Below are 13,672 nucleotides of genomic sequence, written 5' to 3' on the forward strand. Positions count from 1 at the left end.
AGTTAGAATGCCCCTGAGTTCAATCCCCAACCCCACCAAAAAAAAAAAAAAAAAAAAAAAAAATACACAGGAGATACAGTGACATTCTCTCTCTTTCCTAACCTTATCTTGTAGTCACCTAGTTTCCCATGCCAGAAGCAACCAGTGTTTTGAATTTGTAAATAGTTATCAGATTTTTTTTTCTGTATTGAGGTTTGAACCCAGAGGCATTTTTACTTTCAAACTACACCCTCAGTCCATTTTATTTTTAATTTTTAAAGAAGAGTCTTGCTAAATTGCTGAGGGTCTCACTAAATTGTTAGGCTGGCCTCAGAACTGCAGTCCTCCTTTCTCAGCCTCCTGAATAGCTGAGATTACAGCCATGTGCCAGTGCACATGGCTGAATACTTAGCAAGTATTTTATAAAATGTCCCTTACTCTAAATTTGACCCATAGTTTTCTAATTATTAAACTAGGATTATGGGTATTTTGGGAAAATACTAATAAAGGTAATGAGGTGATGTTCCTCATTCCCTATAGTTAAAATGTTTTCTTAGCTGGGCTTGGTGGCTGTAATCCCAGCATTTGGGAGGCTGACAAGAGGATCGCAGTTCGAGGACAGCCTCAGCTACTTAGTGAGGCCCTTTAACTCAGTGAGACCCTGTTTCAAAATAAAGAATAAAAAATAGGACTGGGAGCTGGGTGTGCTGGCTCATGCTTGTAATACCAGCATTCCGGAGGGAGGCTGAGACCGGAGGTTTGCAGCCAGCCACAGCTACTTAGTGAGGCCCTCCGCAACTTAGTGAGACCCTGTTTCAAAATAAAGAAGAAAAAATATGGGCAGGGGGTGTAGTTCGGAGGCTGAATGCCCCTGGGTTCTATCCCCAGACCCGCAAAAAAAAAAAAAAAGGACTGGGGATGTCGCTTGGAGGTGAAAGCCCCCTGATTTCCACCCCTAGTACTGCAAAAAAAATTTTTTTTCTTGTTTTTCATAATTTTTAAGTTGCAATTTTTTTCAAGTAATTGCTTGTTTTCTTTTCTTTCATGTTGGACTTTTTTTTCCCTCTCTGACATCTGGTAATTCTTTTTTTCTTTTTCTTTTCTTTTTTTTTTTGTGGAACTAGGGCCTGGGACACTATCTCTACACTACACTATCAGTCATATTTTATTTTTTTATTTTGAAACAGGGTCTCACCAAGTTTCTGAGACTGGCCATGATCCTCTGTCTCGGCCTTTCCAATACTGGGATTACAGACATGTGCCATCATGCTCAACTCATCTGGCAATTTTTTTTTTTTTTTTTTTTTTTTTGGTGGTACTGGGGATAGAGCCCAGGGGGTTTCTTTCTCTGGGCTACACTCCCAGACCTGTTTTATATTTTATTTGGAAACAGGGTCTCGCTAAGTTGCTGAGAGCCTCAGTAGGTAGCTGAGTCTGGCTTTCAACTGGTAGGATCCTCCTGTCTTAGCCTCCCAAGTACTGGGATTCAAGCTTGCGCTACCACGCCCAGCTCTCATCTGGCAATTTTAAATTGTCTGCTTATATTTAAGAGGGAGGAGCTGGGCTTGGTGGTGCACACTTGAAATTTCAGCATTTGGGAGGTCTCAGCTACTTAGACCCTTTGCAACTCAGTGAGAGTTTCAAAATGAAAAATAGGGCTGGGGATGTCACTCAGAGGTAGAATGCCCCTGGGTCCATTCCCAGTAAAACACACACACACACACACACACACACACACACACACACACACACGAGGGAGGAGTTGAAAATGTCATTAGATTATAGAAGTAGTATAAATAGGGCTTGTTGACTGTTTATCATAGGGTGATCTGGTTAGGGAAAATAATTAGGGAATTTTACTGTTACTGACTTTAGGTTTTTTTTTTTTCTCCTAGAGCTGGCTATATTCTACAAAGAAAGATCCTGGGAGGTCTTAGTATGTTTACTTAATTTATCTTTTTTTTTTTTAACAGTACTGGGGATTGAGCCCAGGGATGCTGTACCACTGAACTACATCCTCATCACTTTTTATTTTTTATTTCGAGACAGACTCTTAACTAAGTTGCTCAGGCTGGCCTTGAACTTGCGACCCTCCTACCTCAGCCTCCTGAGTTGCTGGGGTTACAGGTGTATGCCACCATACTCAGCTTCCATTTTCTGTATGGTACTCTACTCTTTACTTTTGGTAGTATCTCCCAGTTTAGAAAAACTCTCAGTTTAATCATCTCCAGAGGTAAACCCTTAGTCTTTTGTTTTTTAATGTCTCCCTTTCCCTCTGAAACCTAGTCTTTTATCAGGATGGTAAGAATGGTAGGCATCTGGCTTTACTTAGATGAGAAAAAATATCTAATCGTCTGAAGCTTCTCAAATAGAACTTCAACAAATCTACTTATTTTATGTTTAATCTTCACAGGTGAAATTGTGTGTGTGTGTGTGTGTGTGTGTGTGTGTGTGTGTGTGTGTGTGTGTGTGTGGTACTGGGGTTTTAATTCTTCCTCTGAGCTACTCCCTTGGCTCTATTTTTTATTCTTCATTTCAAAACAGGGTCTCATTAAGTTTTGGAGGGCCTAAAATAGCTGAGACTGGCTGTAAATCTGCGATCCTCCTGTCTCAGCCTCCCAAGTACTGGGATTACAAGTGTGTGCCACCACGCCTGGCTTAACATTTTGTTTTTTTAATTTATTTTTTGGTACTGAGCATTGAACTCAGAAGTATTCTACCTCCAAGATACACCTCTAGCCTGATTTTATTTCTTATTTGGAAACAAGGTCTCATTAGGTTACTCAGAGCCTTCCTAAATTGCTGTGGCTGACTTTGAACCTGTGATCCTCCTGTCTCAGCCTCCAATTGCTGGGATTACAACCATGCACCACCATGCTTGGCCAGGTAAAACATTTTAGAGACTCTGTGTTATAAATTATACTTGTTTTCCACAAATAGATTTTGACTCAGTTTTCTTGGGTTTGTCTCATCATTTATTGCTTTTCATTCTGCTTTTCAAGAAAATGATCTTAGTATTGTCTACCTTGACTGTTTTTAATATTTTTTTCTGGTACTGGGGATAGAACCCATGGACATTCTACCTCTGAGCTACACCCCCAGCCCTATTTATTATTCTTTTTGAAACGGGATCTCAAAGTTGTGGAGGGCCTCACTAAGTAGCTGAGGCTGTCTTCAAACTGAGATCCTCCAGTCTCAGCCTCATGAATTCTGGGATTACAAACTTGTACCACCATGCCCGGCATTGGTTTTTATTTTATTTTATTTTATTTTATTTATTTATTTATTTTTTTGCGGGTCTGGAGATGGAACCCAGGGTATTCGACCTCCGAGCTACAGCCCCTGCCCTATTTTTTATTCTTTATTTTGAAATTGGGTCTCGCTGAGTTGCAGAGGGCCTCACTAAGTAGCTGAGGCTGTCCGTGAACCGCGATCCTCCGGTCTCAGCCTCCCAAATGCTGGGATTAACAAGCGTTCACCACTCCCGGCTCCAGAGGTTTTCTACCTCCGGGCTATACTCCCAGACCCATTTTATATTTTATTTGGAAATAGGGTCTCACTAAGTTGCTGAGAGCCTCACTAAGTAGCTGAGGCTGGCTTTGAACCTGTGTGATCCTCCTGTCTCAGCCTCCCAAGCACGGGGATTACAAGCGTGCGCCACCACACCCGGCTCTGGTTTTGTTTTTAAAAGTCTTCGTGGCTCATACCTTTTTAGAAAATTCTTTGGCTTTTGTGTTTGTGAGATTTCAGGTAGGAAATGGATGTGTGTTCAACTCATCATGTTTACCCTGTAGTTTTGCAAGACTTTAAAGATTTCTTGAAAGATGCAAAAGTTTACACCGCTTCATCTGTGAAAAATATTTATTTCTGGACTGAGAAATGGGGACTTGGGTAGATGATTATATATGTTATATTCTCTTGGTTTTCAGAACAAACAAACACAATCTTGAGCTGGCTCTTGAAGGAAATGATCTCAAACTCTGTTATGACCATTTAGATCTAGTATTTCTTAAGTTATCATATTCTACCATCTGGGTGTTTATTAGGTGCTTCTTCTATGTGGACTGTTACTTTCTTCCACTCCTTACATTTTTCCTAATGTCTTTCTACTCTAGGAAGTTTCCTTGACTCCTTTCCTCACCATTACCACCTCCAAGTTTGGATAAAATACACTTTTTGTGTTTGCACATTTAGCATTTATTACACTATTGTAATTGTGTATCTGGGTTTCCTCAATCACTTACAGGGAATAAATCTTATTTTTGACTATAGCATGTCTCACTATTTAGAAGAAAATTTTTTAAAGCTCAAAACTTGCAGGAAAATATAGTTAAAATTATCTGTAACCCTGTTATGGATCACTATAAATAACAAAAGCTATTAAAATAATCAATAGAATGTCAAAAATGAAAAAGGCAAATCTAGTTATTTATTTTTTTGGTATGTGTGTGTTTGTGGTACTGGGGATTGAAGCCAGAGGCATTCTACCTTTAAGCTATACCGCCAGGCCAATTATATTTTTTATACAGGGTTTTGCTAGGTTGATGAGGGTCTCATTACTTGCTGAGGCTGTCCTCAACCCTGCAGTCCTGTGTCTCAGCCCTCCCAAGTTCTGAGATTACAAGTGTGCACCACCAAACCTGGCTGTAAATCTAGTCATATATGAAAAAAATTAAATGAACATAACATGGTTTGAAAGGCAAGGGCATGTATAGGCTTGGATACTTTTTATCAGTGTCTATGCAAAGAAATTGCTGTCTCTATTAGAATTGTTTAGAAAATAAAGTGTGATTTGAGTTCAAGAACATCAATAAATTTGGTAAGATCTGTTGTGTTTGAGAAGTATCTCAAATTCTAGTGAACTCTTTTTTTTTTTTTTTTTTTTTTTTTGCTGTACTGGGGATAGAACCCAGGGGCATTCTACCTCTGAGCTACACCTCCAGCCCTATTTTTTATTCTTTATTTTGAAACAGGGTTTCACTGAGTTGCAAAGGGCCTAAGTAGTAGCTGAGGCTGTCCTCGAACTGTGATCCTCCTGTCTCAGCCTCCTGAATGCTGGGATTAAAATGTGCACCACCACACCCGGCTTCTGGTGAACTCTTAAATAGGTACATTTGCTGTTAATTAGCTTAATTCCATTTTTAGGAATAAAGGCACAGTTTGGGAGCCTCCTGCAAATATTTTTCTTTTTTGTGGTGCTGGGGATTGAACCCAGGGACATGCATATGCTAGCAAATATTCTACCACTGTGCTACAGTCTCATCTCCTATTTTTGAGAGTCCTGGAATGAACATTCAAGAAAAAAAAATTTTTTTTTTTTTCAGTACTGGGGATTGAACACAGGGACATTCTACCTCTGAGCTGTACCGCCAGCCCTATTTTTTATTATTTAGTTTGGTTTATTTGTTTATTTATTTTTTGTGGTACTGGGGATGGAACCCAGGGGCATACTATCTCCAAGCTACACCCCCAGCCCTATATTTTATTCTTTATTTTTAAGTAGGGTCTCACTGAGTTGCAAAGGACCTCACTAAGTAGCTAGGCTGGCCAAGAACCTGCGATCCTCTTGTCTCAGTTTCCCAAATGCTGGGATTACAAGTATGCACCACCATGCCCACTCTCAAGAATATATTATATATATTTTAAATAAGAGAATTTAGCCAGGAGCTTTGGTGTACACCTCTAATCTCAGCACTTGGTAGGCTGAGACAAGGATTGAAGATTCAAGGCCAGCATGCAGTTACTTAGTGAAACTGTGTTTCCAAATAAAAAGGGCTGGGAGTGTAGATCAGATGTAGAACACTCCTGGGTTCAATCCCTAATACAACAAAATAAATAAATATGAAAATGGAAGAGAATTTTGACACTGTCAACAATTTGACTTTTTTCTTTCTTTTTCTTTTCTTTTTTTTTTTTGGTACTAGGGGTGGAACTCAGGGGCTTTCTACCTCTGGGCTATACTCCCAGGCCTATTTTATACTTTATTTGGAAACAGGGTCTCACTAAGTTGCTGAGAGCCTCACTAAGTAGCCGAGGCTGGCTTTGAACCTGTGCCATCCTCCTGTCTCAGCCTCCCAAGTGCTGGGATTACAAACGTACGCCACCATGCCTGGTCGTAACAATTTGATATAATGAAAAAATATTTTTATAGTACTGGGAATTGAACCCAGGGGTGCTCTACTACTGAGCTATATCTCCAATCTTTCATATCTATCTATCTATCTATCTATCTATCTATCTATGTATGTATCTATGTCTTTTTTGCGGTCTGGTGATTAAACCCAGGGGCATTATATCTCTGAGCTACATACCTCAGCTCTATTTTTTATTCTTTGTTTCGAAACAGGGTCTCAATAAATTTAGAAGAGCCTCACTAAGTAGCCGAAGTTGGCAGAGAATCTCCGATCCTCCTGCCTCAGCCTCCCAAGTACTGAGATTATAAGTGTGCACCACCATACTTGGCTTATTATTTATTTTGAGACAGAGTCTTCTGAATTGCCAAGGCTGACCTGGAACCTGTGATCTTGTCTCAGCCTCCCCAGTACTGGAATAAGAGACATGTGCCACTGCATCCTCTCTAGCAAGCTCTTAACCTAATTCATGGCAAAGCTTTATGCAAGAAGAATTTTGTGTGAGGATGTACTTTGTCAGGAAATTGTCCATAGCTTTTGTCAGATTTCCAATATGTTTAAACTAAAAGGTTATTTAGGTATTTAACTTACTGTGAATTTACTTGTATGTTCTGTAATGAAGGCATAGAGTAGAAGGGGTAGGAAAGGATTAGCTGTATTTTTTAAGACTTTTTGACACAACTCACAATAAAATGTCATTTATATGATGACTTATATATAACTGAGAAAAGTTACAAAAGTACAGGTACCTTCATAAAGTATGGTGCACTTTTTATTTAAAATATTTTAGCCGGGCGTGGTGGCACACACTTGTAATCCCCGCGCTTGGGAGGCGGAGACAAGAGGATAGCGCAGGTTCGAAGCCAGCTTTGCTGGCTTAAGAGACCCTGTTTCCAAATAAAAATATAAAAAAATAGGTCTGGGAGTGTAACCTGGAGGTAGAAGGGTTTCCAGGAACCCCAGTACCACCAATAAATAAATAAATAAATAAATAAATAAATAAATACCAGGAACCCCAGTACCACCAATAAATAAATGAATAAATACATAAATAAATACCAGGAATTACAGTTCCACCAATAAATAAATAAATAAATAAATAAAACATTTTTATTTTGATTCATTTATAAAGTATTTGTTGTTAATTGCTAAATTGATTTCTTCTATTGGGTGGTTGCCCATACTTTGAAAAACATTAGTGCATTATAGTTAACAAAACACTTTTACATAATCTGTCTTCACAGCAGTCCCATGAGGTAAATATGATCTTTTAATTTTTACAGGTGAGGAGGCTCAGGGGTGTAAAGTGACTTGTTCAAGTTTCCACTGCCAATAATTGACAGTCAGAGGTTCAACCTGGGTCCTAGATTTTGACTCCAGCTCCACTTCACCTTTGGTTACTTGATTCAGACTACTTCCTTTTTCTTTCTTATTCCTTTCTCTAATACAATTGTAGGGAATAATTCTAACTCAGGCTACATAATTGGATAAATCAACTGTGGAACTTAAAATTCAGATCCCTGGATCTCCTATCTCCAGTTCTGATTTGTGGATCTAGGGTGGAATTTAGACATGAGTATTTTTGAAAAGCCCTCAGGTGATTATTACACATAGTCAAAATTGAGCATTTCTACCCTAGATACATTTAAACTTGGTTTAGAAGGAAACCAGGATTTGGGGAATAGACTCCTTGGTCCTTCAGAGTTTAGAGATTTAGTGTAATGCTAGCCCTGCCCTCTCTCTGTCTCTTGGCCTTTGTGGGTGAGTATAACCAAACTTGGAAGCATAATTAGCCTAAGTTTTAGAGAATCTAGTGATTGATTCTCTTCTCCCCAGTGCCTCATTTTTTAATGATATACTGGTAGCGATATATATTCATTGAATATGCAATTTTCCTGGAAAAGCCACCTTATGAAATTGTAAGCTTGGACTGTTGTCTAATACTGTCATAAATAACAGTCTTTGTGTAATGCTTTTGGTGTATGGAATGAACAAATAATAGGTAAATATTGAACTTTATGCTTCAAGTTAAGTAATAGATTCGACCAGAAAGTGATACCATGTGAATGATATTAATTTTCTGCTATGTTAAACAAAACAAGAATTGACAAACATTTGGGAGTCTTAAAAAAAAAAAAAACCTTGAAATTTTTCTTTTTCTCTTTCTTTAGTTCATTTTGGAGGCGGCTATCTGCTCTGACAGTAAGAATTATAAGAGGTCAGTTACAAGTAATGCTCTTTTATTTTTATAATGTATTAAAATTTTGTTATTGTGCTAAATATAAATCAGGGGCTTTTATGTTAAAAATTGCCTTCCATAAGGAATGTAGGCAGACAAGGGTAGTTAACCTGAAGTGAACGAGGAGGAGGACAATGGTAGTGTTCCACTGCTTTCTCTAATTCAGGACTGGAATCAATGGAAATGGGACAAGCTGTGAAGTAGCTTCTAGAGTGTCTGGACAGCTACTCAGTGATTTTCCATACGTGACCTCTCTTTTCTGAATACTTGTGCCTGGGCATGTTGTTCTGTACAGGTGCTGATGCAGGACAGGCTCTTTAGCTTTTGACAGGAGCTGTTTTCAATCTATGGAGCCCTTTAGAGAAGGCTGCCTTTGTCATTTTAGCTAGGAAAAGAAAACTTGGAAGTGGCCTTATTGATCATTTCATTGATCCAGCCCAGGGACCATATTTTGTTAACTTTTTTGTCTTCCCCTATGGAATCTAAAAAGTGTTCCTTTCTAATGTTTCTTTCTTTTTTTTCCCCTCCCCAGTACTGGGGATTGAACCCAGGGGAGTTCTACCTCTGGGCTACACCCCCAGCCCTTCTTTATTTTTTTTATGTTGAGACAGGATCTTGCTAAGTTGCTACAGCTGGTCTTGAGCCTGCAATCCTCCTGTCTCAGTCTCCCAAGTACTAGGATTATAGGTATGTGTCACCACAACTGGCTATGGATTTTGTTTAGTATGTGGTCATTGAAGTTGAGTCACACTGTAAGCTAGACTTTACACCTGGGTGCTTTACTTACTTCTCTCGTAAAGAAGGCAGGCCTGGGCCAGGTTGGGTGTTGCACGCCTGTAATTCCAGCATTTGGGAGGCTGAGACAGGAGGATTGCGGTTCCCAGACAGCCTCAGCTACTTAACAAGGTCTTCTGTAGCTTAGTGAGACCTTGTTTCACTAAGAAAAAGAATAAAGAATAAAAAAATAGGGCTGGGGGTGTAGCTTGGAGGTAGAATACCCCTTGGTTCCACACCCAGTACTGCAAAAAAAAAAAATCTTTTTTCTGTTACCTCAGAGTGGTAATGCACACTTATGATATCAGTACTTGGGAGGCTGAGACAGAAGGATCCCAAGTTTTAAGCTAGCCTCAGCTATTTAGCAAGATACTCAGAAACTTACACTCAGCAACTTAGGGAGACCCTGTTTCCAAATAAAAAATGAAATAGGAGCTGGGCATGGTGGTGTGCACTTGTAATCCCAGCATTCGGGAGGCTGAGAGCTCAGGATCGTGGTTCGTGGACAGCCTCAGCTACTTAGTGAGGCCCTCTGCAACTTAGTGAGACCCGGTTTCAAAACAAAGAATAAAAAATAGGGCTGGAGGTGTAGCTTGGAGGTCAAATGCCTCTGGGTTCCATCCCGAGACCCGCAAAAAAAAAAAAAAAAAAAAAAAAAAAAGAGGGCTGGTGGTGTAGCTCAGAGGTAGAATGCCCCTGAGTTCAATTCCCAGTACAACCAAAAAAAAGTGTTTTTTTTTTTTTTTGCATCCTGGAAGTTTGTTGTTATTGTTTTATTCTTGTAGCACAGTGGTTCTCAAATTTCAGGACTTATTAAAACATAGATAATTAGATTCCTACTTTTTTTTTTCATGGTGGTGATTGAATCCAGAACCTCAGTCATGTGAGGCAAGCACTCTCCTTAGGAGCTACACTTACAACCCTCTTTTCACCTACTTTTATACCTCAAACTGGTTTATAGCCTATAGACTATGTTAATAACAAGTTATCTATTAATATGTTATATATTAGAGAACCTCACGATAAGGATTGGGAATCATTTTCTGAATTAAAATGATTAATCAGGCTATTTAGTACTGAGTTAATGTATAATTTTGAAGTTTTTAGGGATTTTTGAGGGGACAGATAATCTTTCACTTAGTTTGGGTTTTTCTTTTTCCTTTTTTTTTTTCTTCTGTATAGTTTATGCAAATTACCAGGTGGCTTAAACAACTGAACTTTTTTTTTGCACCATTTTGGAGACTGGAAATCTGAATCAGTTTGGGTTTTTCTTTTTGTGGGCTTTTAACTATGCCTTGTGCTTTGTTTAGTTAGCAGTTGGCAGTATTGAATCCTGATGAGTAGGTACTATATCTAGAAAAACTGTGCTTAATTGAGATAACTTTACCATCATTACTTTAATTAAAGGTTTTTGTTTTTGGTGGTACTGGGGGTGGAACCAAGGGACTTTCTACCTCTGGGCTATACTCCCAGACCTATTTTATATTTTATTTGGAAACAGGGTCTCACTGAGTTGCTGAGAGCCTCATTAAGTAGCTGAGGCTGGCTATGAACCTATGTGATCCTCCTGTCTCAGCATCCCAAGCACGGGGATTACGAGCGTGCGCCACCACAACCAGCTTGATTATAGATTTTAAATTTGGTGTCAGATTCATTTTCTTCACCAATTCAATTTATATAATTGAACAAATAATAGTTAAATTTTTTTTCTTCTTTTGCACTTCTGAAGGTGGAACCCAGGGGCATTCTACCTCTGAGCAACACCCCCAGCCCTATTTTTTAGTCTTTTCATTTTTGAAACAGAGTCTCACTGAATTGCGAAGGGCCTTGCTAAGTAGCTGAGGCTGTCCACCAACTCGATCCTTTGGTCTCAGCCTCCCGAATACTGGGATTACAAGCGTGCACCGCCATGCCCGGCAATAGTTAAACTTTTATAGCGACAAGTACACATTTGGGGACAATTTTGTGTGCGACTGAGGATGGATCCCAGGGGCATTCTAGCTCTGAGCTATACCCCTAGCCTTATTTTTTTTTCTTGAAACAAGGTCTCACTGAGTTGTAAAGAGCCTCACTAAGTAGCTGAGGCTGTTCTCAACCGTGATCCTCCTGTCTCAGCCTTGCAAATGCTGGGATTACAAGTGTGAGCCACCATGCCTGGCTGGGGACAAGTTTTAAAAGATGTAACTTAAAAAAAACCTCATTAGAACTCATAAATGTTCTTTTTTTTAATTAATAAAATACCACCTTGGGTTTGCTTTAAAGATATGCACTTAATGTAGCCAGGCGTGGTGGCACACACTTGTAACGCTAGTATTCGGGAGGCTGAGACAGGAGGATTGCAGGTTCACAGTCAGCCTCAGCTACTTGGTGAGGCCCTCTGCAACTTAGTAAGACTCTGTTTCAAAATAAAGGGTAAAATATAGGGCTAGGGTTATAGCTTGAAGGTAGAATGCCCCTGGGTTCAATCCCCAGTAAAACATACACGCAAACGATATGCACTTATGTAAAATTCATAACCTGCCAGTGTACAGTATTTGGAACCAGATAGACATTTTGTAGTTTATTCTCAAAACCAAGATCCAAACAACTGTTACTGAATTTTCATACTTTCTCCAGTTTGCCAAATAAAAAAATTGGGACAAGCTGGGCATGGTGGCGGAAGTTTGTAATCCCTGTGCTTGGGAGGCAGAGACAGAAGGATCATGTAGGTTTGAAGCCAGCCATGCTGGCTTAAGAGACCCTGTTTCCAAATAAAATATAAAATAGGTGTGGGAGTGTAGCCAGGAGGTAGAAGGGTTCCATCCCCAGTACCAGCACCAAAAAAGAAAAAAAAAAAAGAAAAAAGAAAAAGTTGCAGCAAGCCTTTGGGAAGAAAGAAAAGGAAATTTATTGATTTGCTACCAAATTGGAGAAACCAGTGAACTTAAACAAGTTCAGGAACAAGCTCTGGATTCTCCCTGAGCAAAGGAATCAAGTCCCTTTTAGAGTTAGCTCTTCAGGGTCATGCTGGTGTCTCATCAGAAGTGATGCAGTTCATGTTTTGAGTGTTCCTTGAGTCAGTTCTTACTCAGATCCATACTCCAGTTCATGTTAGTGACATTATCAGAAGGGACACAATTCACAAATCTTCATTGAGTCAGTTCTTATTGCAGATCCACAGACGCAGGATCATGCTGTGTATTGATCAGAAGGGACACAGTTCATGTCTAAGTCTTCCTTCAGTCAGTTCAGATCCATAGGTGCTAGGTTCCCTTCCATCAGTAAGTCAATAGGAACAAGTTATTTGTTAACGGGGTTGAAGGAAAAATGGAGAGGACAAAAAGGAAAAGTGTCAGCTTTGAAACAGACCATCTGTTCAGTGCCAGGGTCAGAAGGAGGCCCCTGTTACACAACTACCAGTCTTCCCAAACCCTTACCTCTCATTGGCCCCAGTACTAACAACTGAAATTGCAGCTTCACAACAGTCAGCTTTCACCTACTACAAAGGTTTCTCCATTGATCATTATTATTCCTTTGGATAATAAATTGATAAAGAGATTATGAATAGTTTATAGTGTTTTTTTGGTTAAGATTTCCTTGAGAAAAAGAGAGCTGGTTTTTTTTTTGTTTTTGTTTTTGTTTTTTGGATGGTACTGGGGATGGAATCCTTCTACCTCCAGGCTACACTTCCAAACCTATTTTATATTTTATTTGGAAACAGGGTCTCTCTTTGAATCTGTGCGATCCTCCTGTCTCCGCTTTCCAAGTGCGGGGATTACAAGCGTGTGCCACCACACCCGGCAAAGAGAGCTGGTTTTAAGTTTTAGGAGTAGTTACTGTGATTTCAGTTTCCTCTTTAGTAGGGAACAAAAACTCAAAATATAGTAACCAAAGAAGCTAACTCTCTGTCTTGCCTCCAAGTGTCTGCTATAGATTATTAGGTTTAATCTCTGAGTGTCCTCAGCTATAGGTATCCATAATCTGCTTTTCTCATTCCTTTTCTTCATAGCTCTGAGAGCTTATTTTGAAAGAATAATGGATGAACCATCTCCCTTGGCTAAACCTCTGGAGCTGAACCAGCACTCCCGATTCATAATCGGTTCCATATCTGAAGATAACTCAGAAGATGAGATCAGCAACCTGGTGAAGCTGGACCTACTGGAGGAGAAGGAGGGCTCTCTGTCACCAGCTTCTGTCAGCTCAGATACTCTTTCTGATTTGGGGCTCTCTAGCTTACAGGATGGCTTGGCCTTACACATGAGGTAAGAGAGAGACTTAATGGTTAACTTATTTAACCTGTCTTATTAGTTTCACTGATTACATTCTGAAAAGAGCAAGATATTATTAGCTAAGATTGCATTACCTCTTCCTATATCACTAGACTCCTAACTTTGATGAATAAGTGGGGAATGCTGTATTTTTCAGGTTTTGGAAGTGTTTTCATAAATGTTCCTTTCAATTTTCTGTCCTTATAACTTACTAGACTTTTTAGGGAGATCTAGTGAGTGAGTGTTAGGTTGAGGAATTTCAAAGCCTCTACTGCTTTGACTAGCATTGTTGAAACTGTCTT

The 13,672-nt window shown here is 39.4% G+C and overlaps 1 protein-coding gene across 2 annotated transcripts in view; it reads left to right on the top strand.

The window, feature by feature from the left end:
• ACACA (acetyl-CoA carboxylase alpha) overlaps window positions 1-13,672 on the top strand; it is a gene marked incomplete at both ends in the record, with an annotated part of 343,744 nt that overhangs the window by 76,552 nt on the left and 253,520 nt on the right. For both annotated transcript variants that reach the window (XM_080712598.1, XM_080712599.1), the window contains 2 exons: window positions 8,282-8,328; window positions 13,112-13,364. In XM_080712598.1, the coding sequence (XP_080568724.1) occupies window positions 8,282-8,328; window positions 13,112-13,364 (300 nt within the window). The remainder of the gene's footprint in view (window positions 1-8,281; window positions 8,329-13,111; window positions 13,365-13,672) is intronic.

The sequence above is a fragment of the Muscardinus avellanarius genome (assembly GCF_963383645.1).
Source record: "Muscardinus avellanarius genome assembly, chromosome: 16".
NCBI classification, from domain to species: Eukaryota; Metazoa; Chordata; class Mammalia; order Rodentia; family Gliridae; genus Muscardinus; species Muscardinus avellanarius.